The 17,230-nt window shown below is 50.4% G+C and overlaps 1 protein-coding gene across 1 annotated transcript in view; it reads right to left on the reverse strand.

The window, feature by feature from the left end:
* Positions 1 to 11,142: 11,142 nt before the first annotated feature.
* SDC2 (syndecan 2) overlaps positions 11,143 to 17,230 on the reverse strand; it is an 87,604-nt gene continuing 81,516 nt past the window's right edge. The window contains exons 3-5 of the mRNA XM_054167455.1: positions 15,189 to 15,322; positions 14,048 to 14,183; positions 11,143 to 11,326 (exon numbers count right to left, since the gene is read on the reverse strand). Coding sequence (XP_054023430.1) covers positions 11,163 to 11,326; positions 14,048 to 14,183; positions 15,189 to 15,322 — 434 coding nt within the window. The 3' untranslated portion in view covers positions 11,143 to 11,162. The remainder of the gene's footprint in view (positions 11,327 to 14,047; positions 14,184 to 15,188; positions 15,323 to 17,230) is intronic.

Genomic DNA, 17,230 nt, shown 5'->3' on the forward strand with positions numbered 1-17,230 from the left:
TTTAGGTCAGGGCAGTGTCCTTCCTTCAAGCCTTTCAGTCTGAACAGGAGTGAAGTTGTGCCCTCAGCCATCTGAGCCTTGTCCCTGGGAGCTGCTCCTCTGCAAGAAGAGGTTTTTGCTGAGGTCAGCAGTAACTCAGCTGGCCTTGGGCTGGTGCAGAAGGCAGAGGCCTCTCTGCTTCGCTTCCCTTCACAAGAGACTCTTCTGTTAGCTCTGTGGTAACAAAAATTACAGGGCTGAAGGAGGGAAACTGAGCTTTGGACTGCTTTGCATCCTTGCTTGCTGTGAGGGCTGTTGACTTCTCCCCTGTACTTAGGAGCAAGGAGAGGAGCGTTGGTATTATGGGTTGTGACACAAAAACATCCAAAAGTCTGTTCCCAGTTCTCTCTGGTAGCCCCTGGGGAGCTGCAGTGTTTAGAGAAGGCTCCTGGCCCACCACAGGGGCTGAGGAAAACGGGCACCAAACTGTGTTTAGATTCCATCTGGCCAGAGAAGGTGGGTGGGTAACTAGGACATGGAGCTTTTTCCTTCCCTCAGCTTAGTTTCCCACCGCTGGATAACCTTCCAGTAGCTTGTCTGGGTGAAATTGTTGCTCCTTGTATGTCAGCACTTGGATTAAAAATAGGGGGGGGGGGGGAGGGAAGAGAAAAAGAAATCAGAAGCTTCCCCTGCATTCAAGCAAACAACAAAAGATCCATGGGAAAAAAGATATATTGCATAATGCCCCAGAAGAAATCTCCATTCATTAAAGTCACCCCCTGCAGGGAACTTGGGGCTCTGTTTATTTGTGACAGACTCTGACAGGGTTTTGCAGTATTTTCAGGGCAGTTTTTCACAGGCATTCCTGCTTCCTCTCGTTCCGGGCTGGGGCTGAACTGCCGGGCTGCAGGACTCCTTTGGACCTGACCTTCAGCTGTGAGAGAGTGGCCCTCAGCCCCAGCCCAACCCCAGCACACTTTTGAAGCTGCAATATGAATTGAAAACCCCACCAAACACAAGAGCTCTGCAGGCTGCACCATAACCACACACTGAAGGATTAAGGAGTAGTGAAAGGGCTCTGGGTGACTTGATCTAGTTGAGGATCACAGAATCACTAAGGTTGGAAGAGACCTCAAAGATCACCAAGTCCAACCTGTCACCACAGACCTCATGACTAGACCAGGGCACCAAGTGCCACATCCAATGCCCTCTTCAACACCTCCAGGGACAGTGACTCCACCACATCCCTGGGCAGCACATCCCAATGCCTAACAGCTCTCTCAGTGAAGAACTTTCTCCTCACCTCCAGCCTAAACTTCCCCTGGCACAGCATGAGACTGTGTCCTCTTGTTCTGGTGCTGGTTGCCTGGGAGAAGAGACCAACCCCCACCTGGCTACAACCTCCCTTCAGGGAGTTGTAGAGAGCAAGAAGGTCTCCCCTGAGCCTCCTCTTCTCCAGGCTAAGCAACCCCAGCTCCCTCAGCCTCTCCTCACAGGGCTGTGCTCCAGACCCCTCCCCAGCCTCGTTGCCCTTCTCTGTACACCTTCAACTGTCTCAATGTCCTTCTTAAACTGAGGGACCCAGAACTGGACACAGAGAGGGTTGGATTGGATGACCTTCAGAGGTCCCTTCCAACCCAGACCATTCTATGATTCTATGACTTCTCCCACACATGGAAAAGAAAGTTGCTTCAATATGCAACACCACGGCTCAGCTGCAAAGCCTCAGCTGCACGTCTCAGCCTTTTCTACCCAATTCCCATGGACAAAAGACAACCCAGAGCCTTCTCACAGTGGCAGAACAAGAGGGAAAGGCCTCAAGCTGCAACAGGGCAGTCTGGAGAGGAGAAGACTGAGAGGGGATCTGATCACTGTCTCTCAACATCTGATAGAGGGCTGGGGGTCAGGAAGGAAGGATCAGGGAAAGCCTCTGCTCACTTGTGCCCTGGGATAGGACAAGGGGCAATGGATGGAAACTCCAGCACAGGAGGTTCCACCTCAACATGAGGAGGAACTTCTTCACTCTGAGGGTCCCAGAGCCCTGGGGCAGGCTGCCCAGAGAGGTTGTGGAGTCTCCTTCTCTGGAGCCTTTCCAGCCCTGTCTGGATGTGTTCCTGTGTGACCTGTGCTGGATTCTCTGGTCCTGCTCTGCAGGGAGGTTGGACTGGAAGATCTCCAGAGGTCCCTTCCAACTCCTAACATCCTGGGATATGTGACCCAGGGTAGATTTATGCTGGACATTAGGAAAAATTTGAACAGGCTGCCCTAGGAGGTGGTGGAGTCACCATCCCTGGGAGTGTTTAAAGGTCGCTTAGATGTGGTGCCTGGGGATATGGTTTAGTGGTGAACTCAGTAGAATAGAGTAGAGTAGAATAGAGTAGAGTAGAGTAGAGTAGAATAAAGTAGAATAGAATAGACCAGACCAGGTTGGAAGAGACCTTCAAGATCATCGAGTCCAACCTATCATCCAACACCACCTAATCAACTAACCCATGGCACCAAGCACCCCATCAAGTCTCCTCCTGAACACCTCCAATGATGGTGACTCCACCACCTCCCCAGTAGGCTACATCCACAGTAGGGTTGGACCTGATGATCTTAAGAGTCTTTTCCAGCCTGGATGATTCTGTGATTCCATGTGCAATGCAGCACCGTAGCCACTGCCTCCTGCCCCCCTCCCAGCACCTCCTGTGGGCAGCAGAAGCTGTGCAGGGCCAGCCCCATGGGACCTCCACTGGTTCTGCTGCGGCAGTTCCTCCGCAGATCCGTGGGGCCGGCAGCCACTGTGGCTGGCAGCATCTGCAACAGGTGGCAGAGATCTCTGCTGTGCCAGGAAGCTGTGTGCACCACAAGCATCGCTCAGAGCACGACACCAACATCTGCCCAGTCCCCTACCGATGGAATTCCTCTGCTCAGAGCAAATTCAGTCTGACAGCAGCAACTCCAGAAAACAAAGTGCCTTGGAACTTCCAGTGGAGAACGTGGGCTGCCAGGAGAGTTTCTCTTCCTGCCTTCTTTCCACGACCCCAAATTGATGTCATTAGTCCTACACAGGCCCCGTGCCTTTCCCTCACCCCAGCCCTGCTAGACTGAGCTCAGGATGCTGCAAACACACCGAGTGCTTGCCAGATTTCCACCCACTGCAAATCCCATGGACACATGAAACTGGTTCACAGGGCAGGAGCAACCCCATTTCCATTCCCAGCTCTGCTCAGCTGAAGTTTTATCAGTTGTTTGTTTTCAAAGAAAGGAAAAAAGAGAGGAGGGAAGAGGAGGGGAGGGGAGGGGAGGGGAGGAGAGAAGAGGTTCGGAGAGGAGAGGTTCGGAGAGGAGAGGTTCGGAGAGGAGAGGTTTGGAGAGGAGAGGTTCAGAGAGGAGAGGTTCGGAGAGGAGGGGTTCGGAGAGGAGAGGAGAGGAAGAGAAAAGAACAGGCAACTTCCTTCAGAGGGGCAGAAACCTCAGCAAAGCATCTTTTCCACTGGCAGGGTTGGGTTTCAGCTCCCCCCCTCCCACCCACGCAGCTGAACCCAGCGCCTGGGCAGCCCGAGAGCCGGCAGGAAATGAAACGCACATGGTCAGCATCCCCTGCTCCAGCTCCTCAGCTAAACCACTCCTCCGCTCCAGCCCCAAACCGTCCCAGCCCCGCCAGACGCGTCAGGCAGAGAGATGCAGCCTGCATCTTTTCTCAGGCAAACGCTACAGCAAGGTCCTGCTTCCTCCACACGGGGATCCACGTTTTGGCCAAGGCAGGGCTCTGAAAGGTCACAGCGCCGAGTTTTCAGGTTCCGAGCTGGGAGACACAGAAAAGAGCTTCAGTGGAAGGACGTTGGGATTGCAGCTCATTAAAATGGACAACAAGGTTGCGAAGTGCTTAAGAGAATGATGCCCCCGGCTGGGTTAGCGAGCGCTGAGTAACAAAAGTAACTGATTGCAAGCTTGCTGTCCATCAAGCTCTATTATTGCTATCTGTAAGAGCAATCATTTCCTCAGAGAGCTTTGCCCCTCTGGTTCCTTCTCCCTTCTCCCCCTTTGCTTGCTTGAGCAAAGACTACGACACTCAGCAGGCTATCATCATCTCCCTCACACGGAGAGGTTTGGGGTTTGTTTGTTTGATGTCTAGCTGGATATTTCCTTCAGCCCCCAAGTTTCCTGTATTCCATATGTTGCTTCAAAATAGTATCTGGCCTTTCAGGCTGCACTCCACCACCATTTCAACGCACAGCTCCCAGGGAAACCAAACAGCCAAACCAACAGACCAACCCCGAGGAGCACGGAGCAGCCAAAGCTGCGAAGTCTGCTGCTGTTCTCCTCTTGGGGGACACACAAGAGAACCCTTTTGGTTTGAATTTAACCCCGTTTCAATGAAAGGCAATGCTGGAAGTGAAGGAGCAGCCGGCTCTGCAGGCTGCAAACATGAGCCACCATTGAATTCATCAAGCTGGCAAGCAGAGGAAGCAGGAACCCAGCTTCTGAAGTGATTTTCGCATGACTAAAGCACAAGGCAAGAGGCTGCTCTCCACATAAGCTTTGTATTACTTGCCTTGGGCTCCACTTGCAAAGAATCTAAGAGGAAGCAAGCAGGGGAAAGTCAAAGCAAACCAGCACTTTGATAAACACTGAAGCCTATCAATCACATGGGGGATGCCCCATCAGGTTGCTGAGGAATTTCAGAGCTGCTCCAGCAGAGCCGAGCCATGGATCTCTAGGAGAAGCCATCCCAGAGCTCCTGCTCCTGCTGCTAGCTGCAGGCAGACAGCGCAGCATCCACAGCTTGGCACAGGGACTCCCAGCTGCCCAGCAACACCCACGAGCAGCCAGAGTATTGCTAGAAACACATCCAGGAAGGGCAGAAAACAAAAGGGAAGCAAACCCAAAGACCAACTTGTGCTAGGAAGCCTCATTGTGGGAGATGCACATTCAGCTGCTGATTTCCTCTGAAGAGAGCTGGGGGTCTGCAGCAGCCTGGGGAGCACTGATTTTATAACCAAGGTGATAGTTCTGCTAGAATCTTCCCTTAACGGCACAGTCTGGCACTGCAAACAGGAAGGCAAAGAGACTGCAAGGTGCTAAATGCTGCTGCCATGCCTCCTGCATGCTTGAAGAAGCTTCAGGTTGCTGTCGTGGAGGGTGTAGTAAGTCGATGGTCAGAGCTGAAGCATTGAACCCCTCCTGCATAGTTGGGTGGAGGGGGGAAAAAAGCCTTGAGTGGTGAAATAGAGCTGAAGCTTCACATTGCTTCTGCTTGTAAGCAGATGCAGGAGGAAGCAGACAAGCATTTGGTAGCCTCCAGGATTGCAGTGGTTGTCTGTGTTGGATTGAGTCTTCTGTACATTGGGCATAGAGGCAGACTCCAGCTTCTCAATATTAAAAGCAAGAGAAGAGAAATTTTGGTGGTGCTTGGCTCCAAGGAGACCTTGTGGCCTTCCAGGATCTGAAGGGGGCTACAAGAAAGCTGGGGAGGGACTTTTGAGGGTGTCAGGGAGTGATAGGACTGGGGGGAATGGAGCAAAACTAGCAATGGGGAAATTGAGGGTGGATGTGAGGAAGAAGTTGTTCCCCATGAGGGTGGTGAGAGCCTGGCACAGGTTGCCCAGGGAGGTGGTGGCAGCCTGCTGCCTGGAGGTGTTTGCAGCCAGGCTGGATGTGGCTGTGAGCAACCCGCTGCAGTGTGAGGTGTCCCTGCCCATGGCAAGGGAGGTTGGAACTGGCTGCTCCTTGAGGTCCCTTCCAACCCTGCCAATTCCCTGATTTACAGCAACATTCATCACACCCTTAAAGAAAATTCAGATCTAAAAGTGGCCTTCAAAAAAAAAAACAACCAACCACCACCACAACCACCAAACCCCAACCCCAAAGCCCCAACCCCCCAGCTGGATGTCAGACTATACAAATCAAGCATTAGTTTAGGCATGGTAGACTTTATTTTGGCACTTGAACAAATGCTTTTATTTTACAGCAGTGGCACAGCATTTGCCAGAAAGGTTCTCTTTTGTGTGTGTGTGTGTGTTGGTTTCTTTTGCTTCTTGGCATAGTTATTTCAAGCAGTTACTTCACTAATCTGAGTTTCACCTAAAATATTGCACAAGGAGATAAACCTGGTAAAAATTCTTACCCTGTTGTTGTTTGTTTGTTTGCTTTTTGAACTGCTGGAAACTTGGTATGGCTTTGAAAAAAATAATAATACCCCAACAACAACAAAAAACCCCCTTGCCAGAGTAAGTGATTTTAATAAAGCAATCTATTAAATTAGATATTTTAAGCACAGGACAGAGTTCATTTGCTCCTAACTGACCACTGAGCTCGGGATAGCAACAAGCACAGGTTGTGCAACCCTTATCTGTAGAGCTCCCCAGCTCTTCTGTACGTGACCTTGCCATTTCTGGGAAGCAAGTTCAGCTTTGATGTTCTGAACACTTCAGGCTTGGAAATCTTAAGGAGTTAAGAACTGAGGAGAGGTTAAACAGAGCAGAAGACGAAGCCATTTGTCTGTTACAAAGCATAATAGGAGGTGGCAGACTGTCGTCTTCTCCACCTGCCCCTCTACCCAACAACTACCTGCAGTCTAAGAGCCTTTTCTCTTCTACTTGGGATATTGCTTTCTTCTCCTATGAGGATATTCCACTTGTCTGCTGGAGTCTGAGCAGAACAACCCAAAGCTCTCCAAAAGGAGAGGGGAAAAATTAAACATCTCAAAACACCACACCAAACCCAACCCAACCCAAACCCCAACCGAACCAAAAAACAACACAAACCCAACCCAAACCAAAACACAACACAAACCCCAACCGAACCAAAACACAACACAAACCCCAACCGAACCAAAACACAACACAAACCCCACTGAACCAAAACACAACCCAAACCCCAACTGAACCAAAACACAACCCAAACCCCAACCGAACCAAAACACAACCCAAACCCCCAGCCGAACCAAAACACAACCCAAACCCCCAGCCGAACCAAAACACAACACAAACCCCCAGCCGAACCAAAACACAACACAAACCCCCAGCCGAACCAAAACACAACACAAACCCAACCGAACCAAAACACAACACAAACCCAACCCAAACCAAAACACAACACAAACCCAACCGAACCAAAACACAACCCAAACCCCAACCCAACCAAAACACAACCCAAACCCCAACCGAACCAAAACACAACACAAACCCAACCCAAACCAAAACACAACACAAACCCAACCGAACCAAAACACAACACAAACCCAACCCAAACCAAAACACAACACAAACCCCAACTGAACCAAAACACAACACAAACCCCAACTGAACCAAAACACAACACAAACCCAACCGAACCAAAACACAACACAAACCCAACCCAAACCAAAACACAACACAAACCCCAACCGAACCAAAACACAACACAAACCCAACCCAAACCAAAACACAACACAAACCCAACCGAACCAAAACACAACACAAACCCAACCCAAACCAAAACACAACACAAACCCCAACCGAACCAAAACACAACCCAAACCCCAACCGAACCAAAACACAACACAAACCCCCAACCCAACCAAAACACAACACAAACCCCCAGCTGAACCAAAACACAACACAAACCCCCAACCCAACCAAAACACAACACAAACCCCCAACCCAACCAAAACACAACACAAACCTAACCAAACCAAAACACAACACAAACCCAACCAAACCAAAACACAACACAAACCCAACCGAACCAAAACACAACACAAACCCCCACCGAACCAAAACACAACACAAACCCAACCGAACCAAAACACAACACAAACCCCAACCGAACCAAAACACAACACAAACGCCAACCGAACCAAAACACAACACAAACCCAACCGAACCAAAACACAACCCAAACCCCAACCGAACCAAAACACAACACAAACCCCCAGCCGAACCAAAACACAACACAAACCCCCAGCTGAACCAAAACACAACACAAACCCCAACCAAACCAAAACACAACACAAACCCCCAGCCGAACCAAAACACAACACAAACCCCCAACCGAACCAAAACACAACACAAACCCCAACCAAACCAAAACACAACACAAACCCAACCCAAACCAAAACACAACACAAACCCAACCGAACCAAAACACAACACAAACCCCAACTGAACCAAAACACAACACAAACCCAACCCAAACCAAAACACAAACCCAACCCAAACCAAAACACAACACAAACCCAAACTGAACCAAACTCAACACAAACCAAACCCAACCCAAAACCAAACTAAACAAAACACAACACAAAACTAAATCAAACCCAACCCAACACCAAACCAAACCAAATTCAACCCAAAAGCAAACAAAACACAACACAAAAACGAACCAAACCCAACCCAAAACCAAACCCAACCCAACCCCAAGACAAAAACCAAACCAAACAAAACACAACACAAAAATAAACCAAACCCAACCCAAAACCAAACCCAACCCAAACCCAAGACAAAAACCAAACCAAACAAAACACAAAACCAAACCCAACCCAACCCTAAACCCAACCCAATACCAAACCAAACTCTACCCAAAACCAACACAAAACACAAACCCAAACAAAACACAACACAAAAATGAACCAAACTCAACCCAAACCCAAGACAAAAACCAAACCAAACCCAACACCAAACCAAACCCAACACAAACCCAACTCAAACCAAACCCAAGACAAAACACAACACAAAACCAAACCAAACACAGCCCAAAACCAAACCAAACTCAACACAAAACAAAAACCAAACAAAACACAACACCAAACTCAACCCAACCCAAAACCAAACCCAAGACCAAACCAAACCAAACCCAACCTAACCCAACCCCAAGACAAAAACCAAACCCAACAAAACACAACACAAAACCAAACCCAACCCAACACCAAACCCAACCCAACCCAAACCCAAGACAAAACACAACACAAAACCAAACCAAATGCAACCCAAAACCAAACCAAACTCAACACAAACCAAAATGAAACCAAAACGAAACCAAAACATAAACCAAACCCAAACCAAACCCAAACCAAACCCAACCCAGAACAAACACCCCCCCACCCCCCCAATATACACAAGAAATGAATCCAGGAACTCCTCTGACTTTCACAGCACAGAAAGCAACATTGTGAGGAAGAACAGCTCTGTGGCAATACTGCCTTTAAATGTAAGGGGAAGGTCAAATGACTCAGACACCAGATGCAAGACTCACACATTCCTGCTTTTCCCTCTGCCACTTCAGCAAGGAACCTGCTCTGGAGGCTCTCAGCCTGCTCCTTTCCCTCTCTTGTTTGGGGGGGGCTAAGGATTTCGCCGTTCTCTCTGCCATCAACACATTAAAGCAAACAAAAAACCAACAGCAAGACAAGGGGGGGGGGGGGGGGGAGAAGAAAAAAAGGCATAGAAAAAGTCTTAACCACGAGGGAATTTCTCAGTATTAGGCCACATGATTTATTCAGTAGTGTTTATGCTCCCAAATTACAATGAGGTCTATCCATGTGAGGCTACAAAAGTTAACCATTTGTTCTGTGCTTATAAAATGCCAACGTTTGTTTGCTTGCTTGTTGTGTCTTTTGACTGTTATCTACTCATTGACAGCGGTCTGCGGCGAGTTACAGAGAATCAGAGGCACTTCAAAGGCTTTAAAAGACATTTTTGACGACTCAAATGCATTTGGAAAAGGACAACCAAAACCAAAACCACCCCCTCCCCAACAGAAAAAGAGTGAAACACTTCCCCTCCCCCCTCCCCCCCCTTTCCCTCCCCAACTTGTACCTTCAGCTTGCAAATAATCAACCAAACGCAGTGGCCATAGAAAGCTGCAGCAGCTTCTCCCAAACACTGTTACAGAGTCTTTGGGTTTTGCTTGGGTTTGTCAGTAGCTTACTCCCAAATCTTCCTCAGGAGGAGGTTTGCTTAGTGGGAAAGGAGTTTGTAGCAATGATCTGATTTTTTTTTTAGGGTGGTTTTGGGTTGGGTTTTTTTTTGTGGGGTGTTGGTTGGTTGGTTTTCCTTGCACGGGAAAAGTTTGCTGTTCCCAAGCTCACTCCGAGCTAAGAGGCCGAGGGTAGGACAACAAAAAGAACCGAACCCGACAAAGCATCGAAGCGGAGGTCCGCCCCCAGGCTGAAATTCACACACACAAAGTAGTGGAGCTTGAAGTCGACAGAGCTGGGGAGGGGGGGGGGGGAAAAACAACCAACACCACAACCCCCCCAAAAACCAAGGGAAGAACCCAAAAAACCCCCAAATTCCACTGACACTCAAAGTTAGCTGACCGAGCTGAGGCTAAATTGCACCTTAGGGAGAAGAAGGAAAAAAAACCAACCACCAAAGAGGCATCTTTTGTTTTGTTTTGCTGGAAAGAGATAAATTAATGCAAGGGGAGGGGGGGGAAAAAAAACAACCCCAACAACCCCAACCCTAACCCTGTGAGCTGGACACAAATGAAAAGCACTTTCATTGCCCCATAGGATAAAAGCAATAAATTGTTCTTTGTCTTCCTTCTTTTGCTAGGAAAAATAATAATTATTAATATTAAAAACAACAAGAAGACCAACAAAAAAATAAAGGGGGAGGGGGGGGGGTGTGTTTCAGTGGGTTATTCCAAAAGCTTTGCCACTGTTATCCCCCCACACACACACACCCCCACCCAGAACACTGCAGGTGTTAGGGCTTTGCCTCGCCAGAACACCAGCGTGGCAGGGGGTTGGAAGGGATCCATCCACCCCTGCACCGAATGCGGCGGGGTGAAGGCATAGCCTGAAACTGCCACACCAAGCGTGGGCACCCAGGATCACCATCTCCAGGTGGGGTGGGGGTGAGGGAGAGGTTTGGACACTTCTCTGTTTTTTTTTTGGTCAAAAAAGGGAGGGCAGGAAAAGTTTTAAATAGGATGGGGTGGTTTTTTTTGTTTTGCTCATCAGGCTGCCCTCGAGGGCTCTGTGATGGAAGGGGGGAAGAGGGGAGGTGGGGGGAACAGCAACCCAAGGGATTTCTCTTCTTAAATCTTCATTATTCTATGCAAAAGCTTTATTTAAAAAAAAAAAACAAACAAAAAAAAAAACAAAACAAAACCAAAAACCAAACCAAAAGTTCAGTGATCTCAGAAATAGAGACACTTAAACCAAAAAAAAAAAAAGAGGGGAACAAAAAAAAAAATAAGAAGAGGAATTTCTATGCATAAAACTCCTTGGTCGGTGCCTTTTGGTAGGCAGCGCAGGATGGTTTCCGTTCCCCGAGGTCGTAGCTGCCTTCGTCCTTCTTCCTCATGCGGTACACCAGCAGCAGGATGAGGAAGATGGCAAAGAGGAAGCCGATGACTCCGCCAGCAATGACAGCTGCAGGCACAAAGCAATGCAGTCACAGAGGGCTCACAGGACGGCAGAGGTCGGGAAGGGCCTCCAGAGATCGGCCAGTCCCGGCCCGCTGCCAGAGCGGCATCACCCAGGGCGGTCTGCACAGGAAGGCATCCCAGGTGGGCTTGGAAAGGCTCCAGAGAAGGAGACTCCACAACCACTCTGGGCAGCCTGCTCCAGGGCTCTGCCACCCTCACTGCGAAGAAGTTTCTCCTCATGTTGAGCGGAAATTACTGTCTACAACTGCTTGATAGGAGGTTGTAGCCAGGAGAGGGTTGGTCTCTTCTCCCGGGCAAGCAGGACAAGAGGACACAGTCTCAAGCTGTGCCAGGGGAAGTTTAGGCTGGAGGTGAGGAGAAAGTTCTTCCCAGCAAGAGAGATTGGCCACTGGAATGTGCTGCCCAGGGAGGTGGTGGAGTCCCCATCCCTGGAGTGGATTGGATGTGGCACTTGGAGCCATGATTTAGTAGTCATGAGGTGTTGGGTGACAGGCTGGACTTGATGATCTCTGAGGTCTCTTCCAACCTTACTGATTTTATGATTCTATGAAATCTGTGTTCAAGCTTGAGTTGAGTTTTTAACATAAAGGCCTCCCTCAGGTCATGAGCCCAGTGAAGACCTGGAAGAAACCTTCTCAGGATTATCACTCCGTGCGTGCCCACTTCCAAGTCCTTTATACAGATTTTGTAGGCATGGCACTGGGCTGAGATGCCAGCAGGCTCAGGGGATTGGAGAGATGTTAAACTGGGGATTATTGTGTGTCTTTTTCTAAAGGTCTGGGTTGGAAGGGATCTCTGAAGGTCATCCAGCCCAAACCAAATGCCAGACAGATTAAACACCGACTGCCTGAGTCCTTCCCACCACCTGCACCCCACTGGCTGCTGAGCACACGGCCAGGCACTGCCCCTCCTTGCACATCTCCTGCTGCCTACTGCCTTCAGTTAGCTGACAGCACCCAGCCTTCAGCTCCTCTTGGTAAGACAATGCAGATGGAAAGTGAGGAGTCTCCCTGTCTTGTCTTGTTGGCCTCTGGAGCTTTTCCACTCTTTGCATTCTTGTGTTGGCTGCATTTAATCCAACCACAAATCTCACTCTTTGCTGGGCAGCAGAGCCTTGCTTAGAGGTGGTCACAGAATCAGAGCATGGCCTGGGTTGGAAGGGACCTCCAAAGCTCATCCAGTCCAACCCCCCCTGCAGACAGCAGGGACATCCTCAACTAGATCAGGTTGCCCAGAGCCCTCTTGAGCCTCACTTTGAGCATCTCCAGGGATGGGGCCTCAAGCACCTCCTTGGGCAACCTGTGTCCCTGAAACAAGGCTACCAGCATCTTTCACCAAAGAAACAGTCACAAGGTGCCCCCCAAAATAAGGCTACCACCATCTTTCCTTCTCATAGAATCAATGAGGTTGGAAAAGACCTCAAAGAGCATCAAGTTCAACATGTCACCCAAGATCTCATCTCACACAAATGAGTTTGCCATGGACCTGATGGGTCAGGTCCAGAGGAGGGCCATGAAAATGATCAGGGGATTGGAGCAGCTCTTCTGTGAGGATAGGCTGAGGGAGCTGGGGGTGTTCAGCCTGGAGAACAGAAGGCTTTAGGGAGAGTTTAGAGCTGCCTTCCAATACCTGGAAATACTAACTATTCAAAAATGATTTAAAAGAAAATGGAATGCTGTAATCAGGAATGAAGACAGCTTCCTGCTCTGCCACAATTGGTGGCTTTCTTCATTAGGCTTTTTGAAGATCATTAATAACCTTTCTACAGCTGCAGGTTCATGGATTCCTGACCTGCAGGTACAGTGCCCTTTGGAATGATATCTGGAACACCTCTGCTATGAGGACAGGTTGAGGGAGGTGGGGGTGTTCAGCCTGGAGAAGAGGAGGCTCCAGGGGCTCCCCTGCACTTGGGGAGGAAGAATCAACTGCAGCAGTACAGGCTGGGAGGGGATCTGCTGGAGAGCAGCCCTGGGGAGAAGGAGCTGGGAGTGCTGGTGGACAACAAGGTCTGCATGGGACAGCAATGTGCCCTGGGGGCCAAGAAGGCCAATGGGATCCTGGGCTGCATTCAGAGGAGTGTGTCCAGCAGAGCCAGGGAGGTTCTCCTCCCCCTCTACTCTGCCCTGCTGAGACCTCACCTGGAATATTGCATCCAGCTCTGGGCTCCCCAGTTCAAGAGGGACAGGGATCTGCTGGAGAGAGTGCAAGGGAGGGCTCCAAGGATGCTGAAGGGACTGCAGCACTGCCTGGTGAAGAGAGGCTGAGAGCCCTGGAGCTGTTTAGTCTGGAGACGAGAAGGCTGAGAGGGGATCTGATCAATGTCTATCAATAGCTGAGGGCTGGGGGTCAGGAAGGAAGGGACAGGGACAGCCTCTGCTCAGTTGTGCCCTGGGATAGGACAAGGGGCAATGGATGGAAACTCCAGCACAGGAGGTTCCACCTCAACACAAGGGGAACTTCTTTACTATAAGGATCACCGAGCCCTGGAGCAGGCTGCCCAGAGAGGTTGTGGAGTCTCCTTCTCTGGAGCCTTTCCAGCCCTGCCTGGATGTGTTCCTGTGTGACTTGTGCTGGATTCCATGATCCTGCTCTGGCAGTGGGGGTGGACTGGATGATCTTTGGAGGTCCCTTCCAACCCCTAACACTCTGGGATCCAGGGATCCTGTGTCTCTGGTGAGATGAACCCTGGCAAACGCTGCCTCACCTGCCAGAACTTCTGTTCTCTGGAAGAGGTTTTCTGAGTGCTTCTCGGTGAACACGTCGGTGTCATCCCCCGGCTCCTCGCTCTTTTTCTTGCCACCTGTCTCAGCTCTTTCCTCTTTATCAATTTCTTCAGGTGTCTGCAGCAAAGAAAGGAAAACATCATCACTGACAGCCAGGGCTCAGCAGCAAGCAGCACTCATTGCAGCCATGAAGCTGTGGCTCCACCAACGAACACAAGAGGTGAGAAGCTCTTTGACCGCAGGAGGCTGTGCCAGACCCGCTGACTGCATCTGATTGTTGTCACCACATCAGAATGGCAAACACCACTTTACTGTGTCCACTTCTGGGCCCCTCAGTTTGAGAAGGACATTGAGACTCTTGAAGGTGTCCAGAGAACGGCAATGAGGCTGGGGAGGGGTCTGGAGCACAGCCCTGTGAGGAGAGGCTGAGGGAGCTGGGGTTGCTTAGCCTGCAGAAGAGGAGGCTCAGGGGAGACCTTGCTCTCTACAGCTACCTGAAGGGAGGCTGTAGGCAGGAGGGGGTTGATGTCTTCTCCCAGGCAACCAGCACCAGAACAAGAGAACACAGTCTCCAGCTGTGCCAGGGGAAGTTTAGGCTGGAGGTGAGGAGAAAGTTCTTCCCAGAGATTGGCCTTTGGAATGGTCAGGTAGGAAGGGACAGGGACAGGCTCTGCCCAGTTGTGGCCTAGGATAGGACAAGGGGCAATGGATACAAACTCCAGCACAGGAGGTTCCACCTTAACATGAGGAAGAACTTCTTCACTGTGAGGGTCACAGAGCCCTGGAGCAGGCTGCCCAGAGAGGTTGTGGAGTCTCCTTCTCTGGAGCCTTTCCAGCCCTGTCTGGATGTGTTCCTGTGTGACCTGTGCTGGATTCTCTGTTCCTGCTCTGGCAGGGGGGTTGGACTGCATGATCTCCAGAGATCCCTTCCAACTCCTAACATCCTGTGAAATCCAGACAGCTCTGTGCAGACCTTCTGGTGGAAATGAAACATGTGATGGGTTGTAGTAACAGTAAGTAAAGTTCTTGGGAGCATCTTAATCCACCTCCATCAAGGAGAGCTCCCATCAAGCCCTCAGTGGGCTGAGCCATTTGAAGTGGTGTAGCCCTCCAGCCACCCACCTTTGTTTGTGCAGGCACCTTGGTCTGCATCTTCACCGTGGTTGTCTCAGCCCTGGAGGCATCACTCGTGGTTGGGAACTTTGGCAGTGCTCTGGATGTTGTTATCACTGAGCTATCCTCATCTTCTTCAGCACCTGAAGACCAGACAAAACAGAACAACAAGAGAAAAAGTGACACTTCATCCACCTGGGGGATCCTTGCAGGGCAGTTCCAGTTTTGATTAGGACACTGAGGTGCAGGCACCCAGCACCAGAACAAGAGGACACAGTCTTAAGCTGTGCCAGGGGAGGTTTAGGCTGGAGGTTAGGAAGAAGTTCTTCACAGAAGGAGAGATTGGCCATGGGAATGTGCTGCCCAGGGAGGTGGTGGAGTCCCCATCACTGGAGGTGTTTAGGATGAGATTGGATGTGGCACTTGGTGCCATAGTTTAGTTGATTAGATGGTGTTGGGTGATAGGTTGGACTGGATGATCTTGAAGGTCTTTTCCAACCTGGTCTATTCCATTCCATTCCATTCCATTCCATTCCATTCCTACTCTATCCCTATTCTATTCCTATTCCATTCCTATTCTATTCCTATTCCTATTCTATTCCTATTCCATTCTGCTTGCTTGCACAGCCCACCCTAGGGAGGTAGCCTAGGTGCCTGCTACGATAAAGACAGAAGTGCAGAGTGCCCCAAGCTGCCAGGGGGATATTTACCCCAGGGGATCCCATGAAAGAGAAAGGGAAGGCCATCAGCTGGTAACCAAGAAACCACCATGATCAGGGGGCTGCAGCACCTCTGCTGTGGGGACAGGGTGAGAGAGTTGGGGCTGTTCAGCCTGGAGAGGAGAAGAGCAACGAGGCTGGAGAGGGGGTTGGAAGGTGTTATATGAGGAGTAGCTGTGGGAGCTGGCATTGTTTAGTTTGGACAAGAAAAGGCTCCAGGGAGACCTTAGAGCTGCATTTCAGTATCTGAAGGGGACCTACAGTCAGGCGGGGGGGGACTGCTCAGAAGGGCCTCTGGGGATAGGACAAAGGGCAATGGTTTGAAACCGGAGCAGGGCAGATTCAGGTTGGCCATCAGGAGGAAGTTCTGCACAGTGAGAGAGGTGAACTACTGGAACTGGCTGCCCAGGGCTGTGGTTGAGGCTCTGTCCCTGGAGACATTCAGGATCAGACTGGTGTGACCCTATGCAGCTAGCTCTAGCTGGAGGTGTCCCTGGGGTTGGAAAATAAGCCCTTTGAGGATCCCTTCCAACCCAGTGCAAGCTGTGAATCTCCAGCAGTGGGGGAGTGTGGGCAGGGGGTCCTGCACACCCAGAGGAGGGGAGTTTCAGCACCCCACACACCTGGGGGGGTGCACACAAGGCTTTGTGTGACTATGGCACAGTTGGGGTCAGCTCCAGGAGGGCAGCTGGGAAGCTGCAGTTGCATGTTACCATTCTGCAAGTGGCTGCTATTGGGGTTGCCTGTTGCAATGATGCTGTTGAGCCTAGAACTATAGCTCAGTGGCTGCCAGTTAGAGACATCAGGTAGATTAAGCAATCAATAAACATCTTTGATCCTGACTTGACTTCAAACTACACAAACTGGCAGCTTCTCCCTGTAACACACTGCTGGACAGATGGGCAGAGTCCAGGAGGATGGCATTGAACAAGTCTAATTGCCAGGTGCTGCACTTTGGCCACAACAACCCCATGCAGTGCTACAGGCTGGGGACAGAGTGACTGAGAGCAGCCAGGCAGAAAGGGACCTGGGGGGACTGGCTGACAGCAGCTGAGTATGAGCCAGCAGTGTGCCCAGCTGGCCAAGAAGGCCAAGGGCATCCTGGCCTGCATCAGGAACAGTGTGGCCAGCAGGAGCAGGGAAGTCATTGTGCCCTGTGCTCAGCACTGGTTAGGCCACACCTTGAGTCCTGTGTCCAGCTCTGGGCCCCTCAGTTTAGGAAAGATGTTGAGATGCTGGAAGGTGTCCAGAGAAGGGCAACAAAGCTGGGGAGGGGTCTGGAGCACAGCCCTGTGAGGAGAGGCTGAGGGAGCTGGGGTTGCTTAGCCTGGG

This window comes from Dryobates pubescens, chromosome 14 (assembly GCF_014839835.1).
Source record: "Dryobates pubescens isolate bDryPub1 chromosome 14, bDryPub1.pri, whole genome shotgun sequence".
NCBI lineage: Eukaryota > Metazoa > Chordata > Aves > Piciformes > Picidae > Dryobates > Dryobates pubescens.